General features: G+C 46.9%; 1 protein-coding gene across 1 annotated transcript in view; it reads right to left on the bottom strand.

Annotated features, from left to right (window-relative positions):
• Positions 1-17,807, bottom strand: part of LOC144762435 (dynein axonemal heavy chain 5-like) — a 1,437,549-nt gene that overhangs the window by 212,053 nt on the left and 1,207,689 nt on the right. Inside the window, exons 94-95 of the mRNA XM_078647616.1 lie at positions 7,965-8,150; positions 7,753-7,864 (exon numbers count right to left, since the gene is read on the bottom strand). Of these exons, the coding sequence (XP_078503742.1) occupies positions 7,753-7,864; positions 7,965-8,150 (298 nt within the window). The remainder of the gene's footprint in view (positions 1-7,752; positions 7,865-7,964; positions 8,151-17,807) is intronic.

Raw genomic sequence — 17,807 nt, 5'->3', positions numbered from 1 at the left:
TTTGTGGTTCAGCACTGAACTAGAAAGTACAGCACTGGCTTCTCTCATGATCCCAGGTGAGTATTTCGGAAATTGTTATTCTGCTGATTTTAGAGGAATATTTTAAAGTTTCAAAACACCACACTTGGAAGAAATGTCAATGAAAACCAGTCAATGTTAGCCTATGGAAGGAAAGTGAGTTATCGGCTTTCAGGTGAGTACTCAACGGGTGAGGATGAGGTTCTGGGCTTAGACTCAGGGGTCTCCCAGGGTCGGAAAGGTACAGTTGTTACACCCTCAGCTGCACAGGGGCAGCCGGGTGCAGAGAGAGTAGGCCCAATGCAATCCAATGGAGGGTAGGGGGTCTTTGGTTGGTGGCTGCAAGCAGGCAGGCCATGCGGCTGTGGGAGCTGAGCTCCTGGTCACTTACTCAGGGAAAGTGAGGAAGTAGAGTAGAGTAGTAGGTGCACTTCCAGCGGCACTCGGGCGGCTGGGTGCAGGGTGCTTTTGAGCCATCGGGTGCTCAATGTTATCCAATGGGAAAGTTACAAAGTGAACAAAGGCTGCAGGCTCGGGACGGAGATTCTTCTGGTGCGACCATCACTTCGAGAGGTAAGTTGGGTTCTTGGAGAAGAGGTAAGTACCCCAAAGGAGGGCGCGGGGGGCCGTGGGGCACCGGGTGCAGGGGTGTCTTTGGATGTCATGAAATCTGACCCTCAGCTGGTCGCGGTTGGAGGGGTCCCTGGTTCTGAGGCTGCAGGCGTCGTCTGGGTCGTCGAGGAGGGTCTTTGAGCATTGGACTTCGGGTCCCAGTCGCCGGGGGGACGTCCTTGTGGTCTTGGGTCACTTGGGTACAGGCCGGGCTCGGCGGGTGCAGAGTGGGCTGGATTCGTGGTTCCTGGCTGGCACCAGGGGTATGGTTGTTGGAGCAGAGCCTCTGCTCAGGGGAGTCCCAGTCTTTGAGAGGGTCAAGGCAGGCAGGTCCTTTGGGTTTTCCAAGGTTGCTGTCCGCAGGAGTCACCGGGATTTAGCAGGGGCAGGTTCCAGTGTCGACAGGCCGGTAGGGCTGGGGCCAAGTCAGTTGGTGTCGTCCTGTTGTTAGCAGCTGCACGGCGGGTCTTCTTCTTCTTGATCTTCTTTCTTGTTGTCTTCTCGGGTTCTGAGGAAGGAAGGTTCAGGGGCCCCTAAATACTGAATTTAGGAGTGTTACAGGTAGGGCAAGGGCAGGGACCAATAGGTCCCTGTCCGGGGGTGGGTATAACCCCCTAGTCTGCTCCTCTCCTGGGGGAGGGGGCAGGAGCCTAGCTGTGATTGGGCAGGGCTCCTCATCTTCCGGAGCCCGGGGTCGTGCTTCACCTCGCCTGTCCCACCTTAGGGGTGGGTTTGGCACAGGCTGGCACACCCCCCTTCCTGACATAGGGTTTCCCGCCAGTCTTCCGGACCAGAGTGCGGGTCAGAACTGGTGGGGGCCAGTTTGCTGAGTATAGCAAGTGGTCAGGAGAAGCTCACAAAGGTGGCAGGCCTTTGAAGCTTCCCCCTGCCCATCCTGGGGAGGAGACCTAGCACCTTGCCCAGGATGTGCATTGTTGTTGCAGACCCAGGAGGGCGGGGGGCTCTCCACCCAGGGGTCCAGCAACATGTCTGCTGTGTGGCAGCCTAGGCAGCCTCTCAGTCCAGACGTGGATTTTAGGTTAGGTTTTCAGGGGGCATCTCCAAGATGCCCTCTGGAGCATTTTACATTAAATCCCATACTGGCACCAGTGCGGGTTTAATGTGCTGAGAAGTTTGATATCAAACTTGTCAGTCTTCAGTGTAGCCATTATGGTGCTGTGGAGTTCGTAATGACAACCTCCCAGTACCATATACTCTTAATGGCATCACTGCACTTACAGTGCCCAGGAATCGCCCTGGGCACTGTAGGGGTACCGGGCTCATGCACCTGTGCCCACACCACTGGCATCAGGCACCCAGCTAGAGGGGTGACTGAGGTATGCCAGGGCAGTGGGTTTTGTGAGCATGGCTGTTAGAACTGGGATTTCTGGTTGGCTAAGGCTTGCGCCAAAGCCAGGCAGAAACCACCACTCTAGTCAGGGCAAGGGAATTACACGCCAAAGATAACCTCTGCTCACCCCCTTGGTAGATTGGCACGAGCAGACAGGCTTATCCCGGAGGCAATGTGTTAAGCATTTGCGCACGCACACAGCAACAACATCCCAGGCACACTACAAATGGAACTCCACACAAGGTATATATTAAAATAACTTTTGTATTGTCAAAACACATCAGATAGTAATCACACAATATACATTGTGCCAACTGGCACGGGCAATATTCTTACAGGATTATTTACACTGGACAGGGCCACGTGGGCCACAGTCAGGATCAACACTTAGCAGAAATAGCACTTCTAGAACATAGAATAAGTGTAGCACAAAATAACAAGTGTAGAACACAACCAGTAATCAATGGTAAAAGGTAGGTACCCACAAGGCAATACTAATCACCATAGGCATAGATCACGCAGGGACACATAACTCACTAGTATAAACTATACTAGGCAAAACAACCTCCTAAGCATGAAAACACATGTAGAGGTATCACTGGCATAAAGGCATTGCACATTACGCATAAATCACATTAGGCCTAACCAGTATAAATACAGTAGGCAATCTCCTCACTAGTCTAAACACATTAGACCCTACCTCCTAAGCATAACTCACATTTAGGGGCGTAAATCACAGTGGAGCACAATTTCACTAACACAAACCTCCATAGGTAAAACCATCTCTAGGGGTATCAACACAGGGTGCGTAAAACATACTAGATGCATTACATTTCCTAGTACAACATTTAAAGCACATATCACATTTAGGGCCTTGCTCCCTATCCACAAACCAGCCCCCTGGTCAACTGCCCATCTCAAGAAGGGGCTCAAATGTCCTGTGTCCAGAATGTCAGGGTGCGCTGCCAACGCAGCGCCAGTCAGGGGTGTACCACCGGCGCAAACCTAAACGTTGCAGCTGCCCACTACTTGCTGGACAGCTGGGAACAAGCACAGGGCCTAAACGCTGCAGCTGGCACTACTAGCTGCGCAGCTGGGTGGCCAAAGTAGGGCGAAGGGAGTGCTACTCACTCCCGGGTTCACAAAGAACAAGTCCCCTGAAAGAAAAACCTAAACGGTGCAGCTGCCCACTACTTGCTGGGCAGCTGAGAATCAAATCTGCGGCATGGGCTCTCACTGGCCCTCATGAATAACTGCGCCACAGGCTGGAGCCCTCTGGCTCTGGAACTAACACTGCGCACATTGGAGTCCTGAAAATGAACAAGACCCCTGGAGCACCCTGGCTCCTAAAATCATTGTGGGGCCACGGGCCCTTTCAACAAATATAGCCCTGCAAGTCAAATATGCCCCAAGCACTGTGGAGCTTAAAAATAACCAAAATGGCAGGGAGGTGCGGGCCCTGCTCTGGGACTCTACTAATAATGAATGCCCCCGTCGGTGGAGCTCCATGGCTCAAGAAATGAACAAACCCACAACTGGGCAACCACGGCCCCCTCTGGCCCAGGAAACAATTCTTGCCACGTTGGAGCGGCCCACTGCACACGGGGCCGCTCTGACTCCCTCTCCCTCCCGGCACCACTACCGCGGAGAGGCCCACACTTACCGGGCTCTCCAGGCGCAGGGAGCAGTCTCCACTCGGCGGGGCAGCAGCGTGGCGCTGCCGTTTCTTTTCTTTGCCCACGGTGGGGGTAGCCTCGAGCCCCCTCCGCATTTGCTCACCATAGCTGCGGGGCTCTCCCAGGTGCCCCGCACTGGCTGCACGTTGCTTCGTGAACGCAGGGCTCTCTCCATCATGAGAGCCCCGTAGGACGGCCACATTCCTTCCGCACCCTTCAGCACACACGGGACTTCCCTTCAGTACGGGAGCCCTGTGCTGCTCTCCACAGCTTGGCCGCCTTGCTGGACTTCCTCTTTCTGGCGGTGAGCGCAGGACTTCCTCTCCAAACCGGAAGTCCCACCCGCCGTCAGGCAAGACTTTGCCTGACTTCCTTTTTTTACCGTAGCCGCGGCGGTGAGACTCGGGGGCAGAAACGAGGGGTGGGCACCCTCGATTTCAAATCCACCACCAAAGCGGAAATGCGGGGTAGGCACCCGCTCAACTAAACACACAATCCACGGGCATAATGCATGGTGGGCTCCTGCCGTTAGATAGCAAAATAAGCGGGGTGGGCACCCGCGCCGCCATCAACAAAGGCAGCCATGAGGGGTAGGCTCCCTCAGCAACAGGGCAACTTGAAATAAAGCGCCTCCCAGGTGCCAGGGGGGGGCACAGAGACAATCAAGCCCCCAAGGAAGGACTCCCAGAGCAAAGGGGTCCCAGCAACAAGCAGGGAAACCTAGTAAAAGGTCTCCAGGGCAAGGAAAATCTCCCAGCCATCCTCAGGCCAGGCAGAAGGGGCCCCTGAAAGAAGTCCTCCTATGTCCAGGGGCTGGGTAGGGTCCAGGGAGGCAAGCATTCCCCTGGGCCCCAGCAGCAGCACGCCCCTGGTAGATTCAAGTTGAGCACAAGAACATTTAACATGAGGTCACAGCCTCTTTTTATACACACATTTCCTTTGTCTCAGGCTGCAGGGTTAAGGAAAAACCAGATGCAACTAGTTTTGGAGCACTCTGTTGTGCTCAGCCCCTATCCCCATTCCCAGGACAGGCTAGGGTCATCAGTCGCACCACAGGGGGCGGAGCCAGCATTGTGTAGGGAAGGCCCATCCCTATTCAAGTCCCAGGTGCACCCCTCCCTCACATCAACATGCAGATCTCTCCATTCACCACCGGGGCAGACCCATCCTGACTCCTGGAGCCAAGCACACTAGCCAGCTCCAGCCAATCACAAGCCATACAGCCAATTCACATTTACTGCACAAACATGCCAACTTCTAGAAGTGGCACTTCCACACCAGACACAATAAATCCGCGCACATCATCGCACAGCATTTAATCACATGAGTTTGCACATACCAAACTCGACCCTGCACTCCCCACACATCAGGAACTACCATGGACACACATATTTCCCATGCATTCCTATGGGAGGGCAGGCCACTCACCACACATACACAGAGAGCCCACGCACTTTACACTGTACCACAGTGAAAAAGTGCGCAGAGGCCTAAAATCACCAACACCAGGTTACAGAAACAGGCTAGGCAAAAGCAAAAAGTTTCGGGGTGAACTTGCCAAAAGGGCCAAGTCCAACAATGGCACACAGGGATGTGTGCCATGTCGACTATTTGTTTACTTCTGTACTTAGACACTCAGCCTGCAAGGGGAGTGTGTGGATGTCAGGGTACAGGGCCCCTGAGGGTGGCACAATAAGTGCTGCAGCTTTTGGGTCTTCTCTGGTCAACATGCCCTGGGCACCTAGGGTACCATTTACTAGGGGTCGACAGGTGGCCAGATATGCCAATTGGGTTTTAGTTTCAACACAGTTTTAAGGAAGGAATACAGGCCCTGGGCACCTGGTTGGCAGTAGACCAGGGCACACTCAGTCAAAGCACATCAGCAGTTCAGCAAAAAGTGGGGGCATACCAATGCAAGAAAGATGGCACTTTCTCACAGGGGCTCATAGGGATCCATTCCCATGTGCGAAAGGGTTACCACCTTCTTTGACAAGGTGGTGAAATATTTTTGTTTTGCAACTGGAATTCGGTCTCAAAACTGTACCATTCGGTATTTGGAAGGGACGTCATAAACATGCTCTTTCCAAATACCAAATTCGTATTGGGCTACAAACCCAAATGATTCGGTAACTTGTTACCCAATCGCAATTTGGGGTTTGTACATTTAAAAAAGCATTCTTGAGTTCGCAAACAATTAGAAACCTCAAATGTGCTCTGTACATATGGCCCATAGTTTCTTACATGAGGAATAGCGATTTCCTAATCACGATTTGGTAAGAATTGTAATTAGGAAATCGCAATTCTTACTGTTAGTAAACCTGGCCCTAGACTCCTTGCATCTGACTGCTGACTACTAGAGACCCATCCATAATTGGAGGGTCTCCCTACAGAATAAACGTTCTAAGGTGCCTAAGAGGAAAGTAAGGCTTACTGCAGAGCTTGCAGAAAATGCTGCAGGTAAGGGTAGACATATTTTTAACTGCAGCAGTAGTGCATTTATGCTAAGACAGTGAAATTAATAAAGAATTAATGTCCTTGTTCTCTTTACAACCTGACAGGAGTGACTGGAAAACTAATGAACTATTTATGTGTTAACTATATCCTAGTTTCTACCTCACACCATCCACTGGAAACTAAACATCGAGTCTGGAACCTCACTACACTCTGAATGTCAATACCAATGATAGCAGACTCCTGAGGTCCTATGGGCAGCAGGCAAAAATTGCCTCTGAGTTTTTGGGGCCACTGAGAAACTGGTTTGACACCACAACCTTGCAGGATCGGGTTTGAGATAATCGTCGGAAATGAGTTCCTACAATATTGGTTCTATGGCTCGATCAAACTTCCGACTTTTAAGAGATCATAATAAAACTCAGTAGTACTTTTGTACATCTACACAAGTATTTCTATAAATAGTCACATGGATAAAATTCACACATGCAGAATGTTCATCCGGCTGAAAATTATGCACGTGTATGCAGCAAATGAAGAATATATGAATTGTGGTTACATTTTATTTTTTCCTGTGCAGAAAGCCTTTGCTCTGCACTGTAATTAAATATGGAGGAGTTTACTCTCACAGTTTCCTTATAACAGATTTACTACTGCCTTTGACAGGAGCAAATTTGTGTCCATTTCCAGAGTGGTATGCTAACTGCGAGGCGTTTGTGCACACCCACAGACAGGCGAGTTGTGGGTGTTTACTTGCACTTACAGGTCGGGCATCCAGAAATGCACCTATTCCCATTTCTCCTGCATTTAGGCAGGCGTAAAAGCAGCCACCCAGGTGGGTTTTCTGATGTCATAAATGCACTTTACAAATGTGAAATGTTACCCTTCTCTAGCGCAAACTGCACTCACAAACGACAAGTGTCACCCTACCAAAAAAGAGCTTTAACGCGGGGGTTGCACGAGCATGTAGGTCTGCCATAATAAAGAGTATTGATCCTGCTGACCAACAACTGAGTTGCAAGATGATGAATATTGATCCTTACACGAAAAATCAGTACAATTTAAATCGAAATGAACCCTAATGCAAACAGGTGAGGGGTCAACTGCCATGGAACGGTCGGTGAATAGAACACTGAACTGCTGCTAGTTAAGAGTTTAACAGGGTTAATTTCGACTACCCAGTTAACTGCTGGGTTCTATTTTAGTTAAAACTCCCTGATAAGTACGTGTACTACTTAGATGGTGGTAGGAATTTAGCACTATTGTACTTAATTAGTGGACGTTATTGTCTATTAACTGATTTTATTGTCTATTAACAATTCGGGAAAGGTTTCATTTTTATAAAGCTCTGCTCATTATTTCTGTATTTTATTCAACATATCAACTATTTTAAGTTTTATAAGTAACATTGCTGCGGTTCTAATTAACCAAAAACAATAAATAATTTTTTGATTTGATTTATTAAACTGAGCTCATCCTTTTGGTGCATGAAATACATGCCATCGCTTGACGGCAACCCTTTAAGTGAATTGTACTGCCATCTAGGACGTAATTCCCCTCTGGTATTTTATAGCTTCTTTGATTACCTGTTGGTCCTAGCCCATACTAAAGAAAAATGTCAAATGTAATCAAAATAAATCTTACCTCAAAAGTGACTAGTAATGCGTAAACTAATCGGTCCTTCTCCAACAAAGACTTGGTGACGTATGAGAATATGTTACGTGTTAAGCAGGATAACACTCCCTTGACAGAGGACCTGGATTCAAAGAAAACACTTTCACTTATCAATACATAGACTCATTATGGAATACAGAAACGGACACTGGATTGCCACATCCTGACATTCGGGCACAGACCTCTCAGAATGAGCCACTGACGCATCGAAAAGCTCCATCAGTTGAGGGAAGCTGGTCTGGTACACTGGGTTGAACTGTTGAAGTTTTTGGGCTGTATCAAACATCACGGTGCCTCTGACAGCAATCTCTTGGAACCCTTCCCGCACATGTAAAATAGTTTTCTGGGAGGCAGCTATTTTAAGTTTCCTACAATGAAAAATTGTATACAATCACAATTGGGAAATAACTGAGAGATAATATGCAGTGTATTTTGTGCGTGTATACACATCCTGTGGAGCGTCCCAGCATAGCTTGCAGGGCAAACTGTAGAAGGTTTTTGATGACAGACAATCCACAGGAGTATGTGCTGAAGAAATTAGCCTTATTGGGCTCTCCCTGGAAGAAAATCCTTCTCCTAAAGTCGAGAAACTCTGAGAAAGTAGACAACTTGGGAATCCTGTTCACACTATTTCCATACTTACTCCAATCGTTCTTAGAGTACGTTTCCTTCTAGAACAACTATTGGAAATGGCTGTGGATACCAATAAAGTTACAAATGTATGGGCATATCATCAACGGCCAGCGATAAAGGCCAGCGATAATTATCGCTGGCCGTGTTTAGCGTGCAGAAAATTAACGACGCCTCTCGCCGGATTCTATTGCCCGGTGAGCGCACTATCAGCAACGCGCATCGCAGAGGCGATAGAAATCCAGGCAATATCGGTGAAGAGGGGCAATATCGCAGGATTGCTTGCGATAAAAAAGAGAGTTACACAAAAACATTGCTGATGGGGAGATGTGGACTCAGCATATTAATCAACCTCCCATGATGAACATAGCCAAGACGGAAAAATAGCAGGCGTAAGGAACCTGCGATAATGCCTGATAGAGCTAGTTTAAATATCGCTAGGCCGGCTAGCGATTTCCTTGCTGATAGGGAGAACCTCTGTCAGCAAATATTTTCGCTGTATTTAGTGTGTCTTTCACATGGGAACGCCTACCTCGCATCTCATTAGCGATGCGAGGCAAGAGGAAAGGATAATGGGCAATACAGCATGAATTCACGCATTAGCGTGCCCATGCTGATAGGAAGTTAAAATTAGCGCAGCTTTTCACCCGAAAACGGACGCAAAAGCGACGATAATTTGAACTCCAGCCGTTGATGATATGCCCCTTGGAGTGTTGACAATTTTTCTAAAGGTCACGCCCTGCCGTTCTCCTAGAGCAAAGTTCTTCAATCTGGGCGCGCCCCCCCAGGGGGGCGCGACACCATCTCAGGGGGGGCGCGCACTCCACACTAGCATCTTCCCTTTCAGAGTCTTTTTACTGTCCCAAGGCGTGCAAGTCTTCACCCCTTTCAAATGTTTATTTTGCGAGCTCCAGTAACTGAGAGCTAGAGGAGGGGGGAGGGGAAATAGATAAGGCACGACTTACGCTTTAGAGTGAACAGTTAACCTTCTCAGGAGGGGGTTAATTGGTAGAGCTGGGCTGCTTCAGCTGCAGTGGGAGGAAGGGTCTCTGCTAAAAACGAAAACAAATGAACACAGTCCTGTTCCTTTGCGTTTGATTTCAAAGCAGAGGAGACTCCTTGCCTCCCACTGCAGCTGAAATTACCTCTGTTCCTTGCTTTCAGTTTTAGCAAAGGAGACATCCTGCCTCCCAAAGCAGCTGAAGCATTTCAGCTCTACCAGTTTAACCCCGCCCTGGAGGAAGCTATTAGCAGAAAGGAGACAAAGTGTCTTTTAAATTTACACAGGCAGGCACTGCAACGCCCACAGGGCTTCAAGTTACCAAAGGAAAAATGCCAGCCAGACATGCAATTTGCTTGTCTTGACACCAAATATTCTTATAAATAAATATGTATACATTTGTAATGTGACTTTTCTGTCTTTGTTCCATTTTATTATCAGGCATGGATCATTCAGGCAGCCCTAAAACACAATTAAAAGTGCTACTATTTATATGTGCTGTTCAAAGTATGCACAGAGAAGTACTGACAATGCAGCTTTAGGTGACTATTTTGTTGGCCCTATTGGTACAAAAATAAACAATTAGGTGGCAACCCTAACCATAAAACTGGACGTCTGTTGCAAGATCAGCACATTCATTTCCTCCACCATGATCCCTGGTTAATGCCATAATAGCAATAGTTTAACATATCTGAAACCCTACGCTGCCGTCAATAACCTGCTGTGTTAGTTCAAGTGTCTGGGAATGCACCCTGCATTCAGACAACTCACTCCTCATTCTCGCCCTTCACTTTCATGCTCACAATGCACTCACAGTGATCACAATGCACTCACACTGATCACCTTGCACTCACACCATTCACCCTCTCACCCTGCACTCACAGCGATCACAATGCACTCACACTGATCACCATGCACTCACACCATTCACCCTGCACTCACAGCAATCACAATGCACTCACACTGATCACCATGCACTCACACCATTCACCCTGCACTCACAGCAATCACTATGAACTCACACTGATCACCATGCACTCACACCATTCACCCTGCAGTCACAGCGATCACAATGCACTCACACTGATCACCTTGCACTCACACCATTCACCCTGCACTCACAGCGATCACAATGCACTCACACTGATCACAATGCACTCACACTGATCACAACACACTCACACTGATCACCATGCACTCACACCATTCACCCTGCACTCACAGTGATCACAATGCACTCACACTGATCACAATGCACTCACACTGATCACAACGCACTCACACTGATCACAACGCACTCACACTGATCACCATGCACTCACACTGATCACCATGCACTCACACTGATCACCATGCACTCACACAGTTCACCCTGCACTCACAGTGATCACCATGCACTCACACTGATCACCATGCACTCACACCGACCACCATGCACTCACACTGACCACCATGCACTCACACTGATCACCATGCACTCACACCATTCACCCTGCACTCACTCTGATCACCATGCACTCACACAGCGCAGAGGTTTAATGTGCCTGCTACAAAGAATGTGTACCATTCAGATCAAAGAACTGAGTGTGGGTAAACTATGAGTAGCACTATAAAAAAATGAAATGTTTGCCAGAAAGGTGCTGTAGAGAGATGAGGTGCATTGCTGGTGAGTGGTAGTGAGGAAATTCATGGAGAAGGAGGAAATGGGGGAGGGCCAGCCCTGGATGGGAGTGTTAGCCCCCCCGAAGTATGTGTCTAGTTGCGCCCCTGTCCACAAGTATGGGCATGTCGTGCCCCATCAAGGTTTTCGTCCTAAATTACAAAAGGAGATATTTACATGCACTGCAATCCAGCCTTTCAGGGGTCCCTTGATAGAGGCAGCTCTGTTTTTGCCCTGATGGCCTGAAATACTTCCTAAACAGATTCTTGTTAATACTGTTTTGTTTAATTTCTTTTTAAATGTGATTGATGTGAGAGAGTCTATTACTATTTGCAGAGAAATGTTTTAGTTTCATGCAATTTTAGATCAAAACGGGTCTACACATTTATGTTGGTGGTGTTATTACTAATCTAGGTCATGTGTAAAACAAAGCATCCTAGTAAAAAGAATTTGCGCACATTTTATCTTGGAAAGTTGTGTTTTGAGCTGTGTAATAAGCCTCTGTCATTTCACCACATCCATTCACAAACCTGCAGTTTACTAAACACTCTTATTGTGTTAAACATTATTTGCCGAATATGGCCCGTGATATGCACGTGGCAGTCGATTATGTAGTGTATCAGATTCCAGAAATTTCTGTCAGGTTGTGGGGGGCCCAACATCTAACAAAAATTCAACTGGGGGGGCTCAACCTACAAAAGTTTGAAGACCTCTGTCCTAGAGCCACCCATGTTTAACAACTAACCCTACATCTAGTACTCCAGAAAATGTAACGCAATTGCATTTTTGATGCATTAGAGTCTCTCTTAGCCCTGGACTGAGACACCTCCAGTACACATTTCTAACCCTCCACTCCCTCCACCAGGCTTGGCTATGGCATGACAGGAGAATTGCAAGCACTGCTACACTGACTTCTGACTGGCAGTCCAGCAAGGCTGCCTGGGGAACACATAGCTTGCAGACACTCCCAACCACATTCAAATCTTTAAAAACAGCCTCACCTTATCTAGGGTCTTCCCGGGTTCTGGGGAAAGGGAACAGATTCAACACTCGTTTGAACATATGAAAATTGAAGCGGAGTAGTGTCACTCCATTATGTCATGGAAGGTGTTTGGCAAGCCACTGCTCGCATGACCATCTGATTGGCAGTATTCCTACCAATGCACACAGAGTAAGGCCTGTAGGAGGTTGGCAAGTCCTTAGTAGATGAAGGGAAGTGTTTCCATTTAGAATGTCTAAATGGCGTCATAAGTTACATCTGCCAGTGCATGTGTCCGCAGGTCATGGCAGTATGGGAGCATGCCCCCTATGTTTGACACGCACCAAACTTGGATTAGCAAATTCAAAATTACTTAAGAATTGTGCCAAAGGACATCATATATTGCAAATCTTTTTATTTTGTATTTGTTTTAAAAAAATCTGTTGATTGAAAAATTACAGAGTACATTACATTTTCCACAATTCCGTTGCTAATATTGGGCACATAATTTGCAGTCATAAACGTTAACATCACATTGCGGTTTCCATGTTTTTACTCTACAACATTCAGTCCCGTTCTCAGGGGGGCCCTTCCCATCTAGCAGTACCTTGCTACAATCCTCCTACCGGGTTTCCACACAGGTCCACTCGGTAAGCTTTCCACTTACTCCAGACCTGTTCCCAAGTCCTGGGGGAGCCCCTGCTTTCATACACAGTTTTGTCCGCTTTCATACACCAATCAAGGTCTTCCATCCAATCTCATAGTCTTAGTATGTCTGGCGCCTCCACATCTTCGCTATATGGCGCTTAGCAATTACCTTCCAGTGTTACCTAGGTTAGTTCTTTGACACTGAGATCGGTGGTTTCCCATACATTGAAGAGGCACCATTTCAGGGTAGTGGCCATCTCTACTCCTGCGACCCCAGTCAGGTTGCGGACAATACTGTCCACTACTGTTGTATGAGAGAGCAGTCCCATAGGGTGTGATAGTATGTTCCCTCTTGGCCACACCCCCTTATGCAAGGAGGGTCATCCCCTCTACCCATTATAGCCATTTTAGTATATTCTGTGGAGTATTTTCAATTATAGTAGCCGGACCTTGCTCGATAATGCCACTTCTTTCAGGGATGCCAAGGCTTCTTGTCAGTCCTCATCGTTCAGGTTGCCTATGTCTGCTTGCCACCATTTCTGGAGCCTTAGGAAGGGGTCAGGGGAATTGTTGACTAATTTCTCGTATATCAGGGATATCGCCTTATGGTTCATATGGTCTATCTGGATTCTGTCCTCTAGTGGGGAATACTCTGGAATGCAGTACCCCTGGGGATTGTTACTTGTAGTACGTGTTTAATTTGTAGATAGCAAAATGTCTCTGCATCTGACAGCTAGTATTGTTGCAGGAGTGTTGCGAAAGGTATCACTCCCCCACTTGCCCATAGGTCACCCACGCGGGATATGCCCATTAGGTCCCATCTGTCAAAGCCGTGAATTCTGCCCATGGTACCCAGAATTGGTCTGATAATGTGGCGTTGAAATCATCCCCAATCAGTAGCTCTCCTACAGGAAGTTCCAAAGTATGTCTCCTGTGTCTTGGAAGACTTGTGTGTGTAGTGCTGCGGGAACTTAAATCATCATTAAGATTATCATCCTCCCATTCCATGTCCCGTGCACCGCAGCATATCTGCTCTGTGCGTCCACTCAAGTGCGGTTCACGGCCAAGGAAAAGGTTTTCTTCTGTTGTATCCCCACCCCTCTAGATGCAGTGGTGAAGCCCGTATGTACAATCAATTTACCTCCCCAACAGTCTAGGGCCTTGTAACAGTAACAGCAGTGCACCGTGACCCGAGGCTCATCGCCAATCAGGTGCGTCTCCTGAAGTACAGCAACATCTGGGGAATGACTCTTGACATACTGGAGTACCATTCCTCTCTTAAGCCTGTCTCCCAGACCATTTACGTTCCTGGAGAAGAGTTTCAATACCGGGCCCGTGTCAACATGCATCATGGCTATTATGGCTTCCCCTCCACCCCCTCCCCTCTGTACCAGGAGTGTGGTTGTATGGCCAGCTTAGTATGTGGTGTGACCCGTTTAATATCGCGTGCTATACTAGGCATCGTGAAATCAGCAAACTCTACCCTGCCTGTCAATCTCAGATAACTCCTTTCAACTAGCAGGGAGTGCCTGTTTTTTTTCCCTCCCCTCCCACTCCCTCCCTGTCATGAAAACAGTAACAATAAAACATACAATATGAAATACCCCCTCCCGGTAATCCGAGGCTAAAACGACCCGAACCCCCAACTATGCAGAGTGCCTGTCGCCCTATCCCAGTCTAAGTCACCACCCATCCTCTATATCGTTGGGGAACCAGATTATATCAACCCCTTACAACAGTGGTTCCCAAACTTTTTCGACCCGTGGCTCCCTTTATCTATTGGCAGTTGTCCGCGGCTCTCCATTATGTCATTTTATTTTACGGCTGGCGGGGATGTAAGCCCGGCCTCTGGATCACTTCCATTTTTCTCCTCTTTTGTCTAGTGGTTGGTCACTTGCTTACCAGACCAGATGCTGAGTTTACTCACATATCTGTACAGTATAGATATTTGAGTAAACTCAGCCTCTGTTCTCTTTTAGCTAACCATACTTCACATTAGCCAAATTGATAAAAGTCTGTGCCATAAAATAAAGATTTAATGAGAATTTTTATGCTTGTAGGGATATTTTATTTTAATCCTTAGCACCACTTTTAGCCACCAACATGTTGAATGTGGTGTCAAAATAATGAAGTAATACGATTACAAAATGTGCCACATTCTGTTGCATAATTTGGTTGTCCCCAGCCACAGAATACCAGTGGCCCTGGTTATATCCACAGGGCAGAGGTCATGTAGGCCTCTCACAAAGTCGAACTAATGGTACACACGTCGCACTAGTTTAAGAATGCATGTTACATAAAGGTAGTGGAATAGCTTTAGGTGCCTTGTTGTCCCGGACTCAGTTGCTGTTTGTAGTTTTTCAAACCCTCTCATTATTTCAAACAGTAAGGGCTATTGTTGCTGCCTTCATGCTTCCTCGAAATGACATGTAATTATCTTGTCCTTTGTACAACCTGATATGCCACTGAGCCTTCCTGCTGCCTATTAATGACTGTAGTGCACGGTTCTGGGACTACCACAAAGGTGTGTCACAACACACAATACTCACAATTACTAAATTATCAAAAGAGATACAACTTCACCGGAGTTTCAGAAAAACTTTGCACTTTTGTCCCAGGATGCTACTTTTTCTGCCCTGCCCAGCCTGTGACTGAAATACTGATTAAAATAGGGAGGAGTGCGTGCCTAAATAACCCTCCCCAGAGCGTGGATTTGGCCTAGAGGCATCGGACCTCATAACAAAAGTGAGGTTTCACTGCCCTCATGTGGCCCAGGGCAACCACTGCAGGCCTGACCACACGGAGCAGTGTTGAATTCAGATGCACATACTTGCCATACTATTTATTTCTGATTTCCAAACTGTGTGCTCATCTGTTTGTGGCGCCCCTGGCAAGTTTTCACGGCGCACCAGGGAGCCGCGGCACACAGTTTGGGAACCGCTGATTTACAAGACAGTTGTTCCTATCCCTCTGTGTGATTCCCTGTACTTCTTCCTGTAGTGCTGTGGGGCTCACATGTGACTAGATTGCTCTTCAGTATCAGCGGTGTCGTTCTTGAGTTAAAATAGTTCATTCTTATTGTTCCCCCTCTTCAAGACTTTCCTGCCGAGTTTCCTGTAGCATCTAATCGCCTGATGTCGGCGGTCTTTGTCGTCGTCTATCACGCCAATCCTTAGGGCTGCTGCCTCCCACCACCCTTCACCCTTCTATCCATTCCCATTCATCTCTGTCTTCTCGAAGAACCACGCCTTGCCCTCGGCCTCAATTCTCAGTTTTTCTGGGAAAAGCATAGAGTACTTCACTGCCCTGTTACGCAGTTCGTGTTTGACTTCTCTGAAAGATCTTCTTTGGATTTGGACGGTAAAGTCGGGGAGGAAGGTGATGGTGCTGTTTTCGTGGTGTACCGGTGCTGCACTCCTTGCTGTCTTCAGGATAACATCCCCGTCGTAAAAGTTAAACAGGCGGGCCAGGATAGGTCTAGGTAGGGCCCTGGGCTTGGGCCTACCCCCGGGGACCCGGTGTGCCTTTTCCGGTGAGAAAAATTTGGAGAGGCCTCGTGGTTGCAGGTGTTCAGTTATGAGCTCTTCCACGAAAAGGTCTGTTGCCGGCCCCTGTGCATGCTCTGGCACTCCGATTATCCGGACATTACTGAGCCGCGACCTTCCCTCGTAGTCATCTAGCTTCGCTTCCAGGTCATGACAGATAGTTTGTAGTTCCTTGACTTCCTGCTGGGTGGTTTATGAATCTCCCTAGAGCAAAGTTACAATAGTAACGACAGTGGTGACTTTATCTCTCATTTTTCCCAGGTCTTCTCTGAGTAAGCGATACCTCAGTTGTAATAGTGTCCATTTTGTTCTCCAGGGATGTGTGTAATGCCATAATCACTTTCATTATGTCCCTGAGAAAGGCGTTGTCATCCTCTGCCTGTGGCTGGGCAGCAGTGACAGGTGGTGATGGTACTGCTGATGTTTATAAATCATAGATTTATCAAGCTTGGTTTGATGCGCTCTTGTCAGCCCTCTCCCCCCGTCATCACTAACGAGTGGGAGGTTTTCGTGCGTCCCTCCGAGGTTTAGGTGTTCAGGGGTAGTATCCGCCGCCTGACCGTGGGGGATTTCTTCCTACATGGCCTGTCGGGTTTCTCCCCGACGTAGAGTTCGAGGTCTGTGCAGGGGTTCCACTCAGGCGAGTTGCGCCCGAATTGGTGACCGCGCACTTGACTCTGGGCGTATGGGATGTCGTATTCTGTTAAGATGGCCCAACTACACGGGCCACTGATGTTAGAATTTGTGGTTCGAATCACTGACAGAATATCGACAACCACAATATCGAGACCAGAAAATATCGGGACATAAATATTGATGTCAAGAATAATGACATCCTATCTACATCACAGTAAGTACAAAAATAACGGAAAAAAGGTTAAAAAAAAGAAATATAAAATAAAGTAAATAATACGTATAATTAAAAAGAGATAGTTATAATTATTATAAAATGTTTAAAATTAGAAATAATAAATATAATATACATTTTTTTAACATACATATTCATAAAATAGAATATATATATTTACTGAATAATATTAATAAGAGATTGTTATAATAAATTATAAACCATAAGAAACATTACAAATTATAAATACATATATATATATATAATCACTGAAAAAAACATAGGTTTCAACCATGTTATAGTTAAAAATGAGCATTTATAAAACCTTAGAAATTCACTGAAAAAACCATAGGTTTTACACACGTTATAGTTAGGAATTAGCATTTAAAAAACCTTAGAAATTCACTGAAACAAACCATAGGTTTCACACATGTTATAGTTAGCTGGACATTTCACTCATATAAAACCATTGAAATTCCCCCGTTATAGTTAATTCAGCTAACTATAACTCGCGCGCCCGCAATGCACTGCTGATGACGTCACATATTACATCACTCATGACATGGTCAGTGACATCACTCATCACATCACTGATGACATCTCAAATACCCTATTGTCTTCTCATCGTGTCTGTAATAAATAATTTTAAAATCATTATTTATCCATACGTTGTTCAACTAAATCCCTGTGTTATATTTCATAAGATTTCCCCTACT

This window comes from Lissotriton helveticus, chromosome 6 (assembly GCF_964261635.1).
Source record: "Lissotriton helveticus chromosome 6, aLisHel1.1, whole genome shotgun sequence".
In the NCBI taxonomy this organism is placed as follows: domain Eukaryota; kingdom Metazoa; phylum Chordata; class Amphibia; order Caudata; family Salamandridae; genus Lissotriton; species Lissotriton helveticus.
The sequence above is the reverse complement of the archived record's forward strand: the minus strand, read 5'-3'. Positions and strand labels throughout refer to the sequence as shown.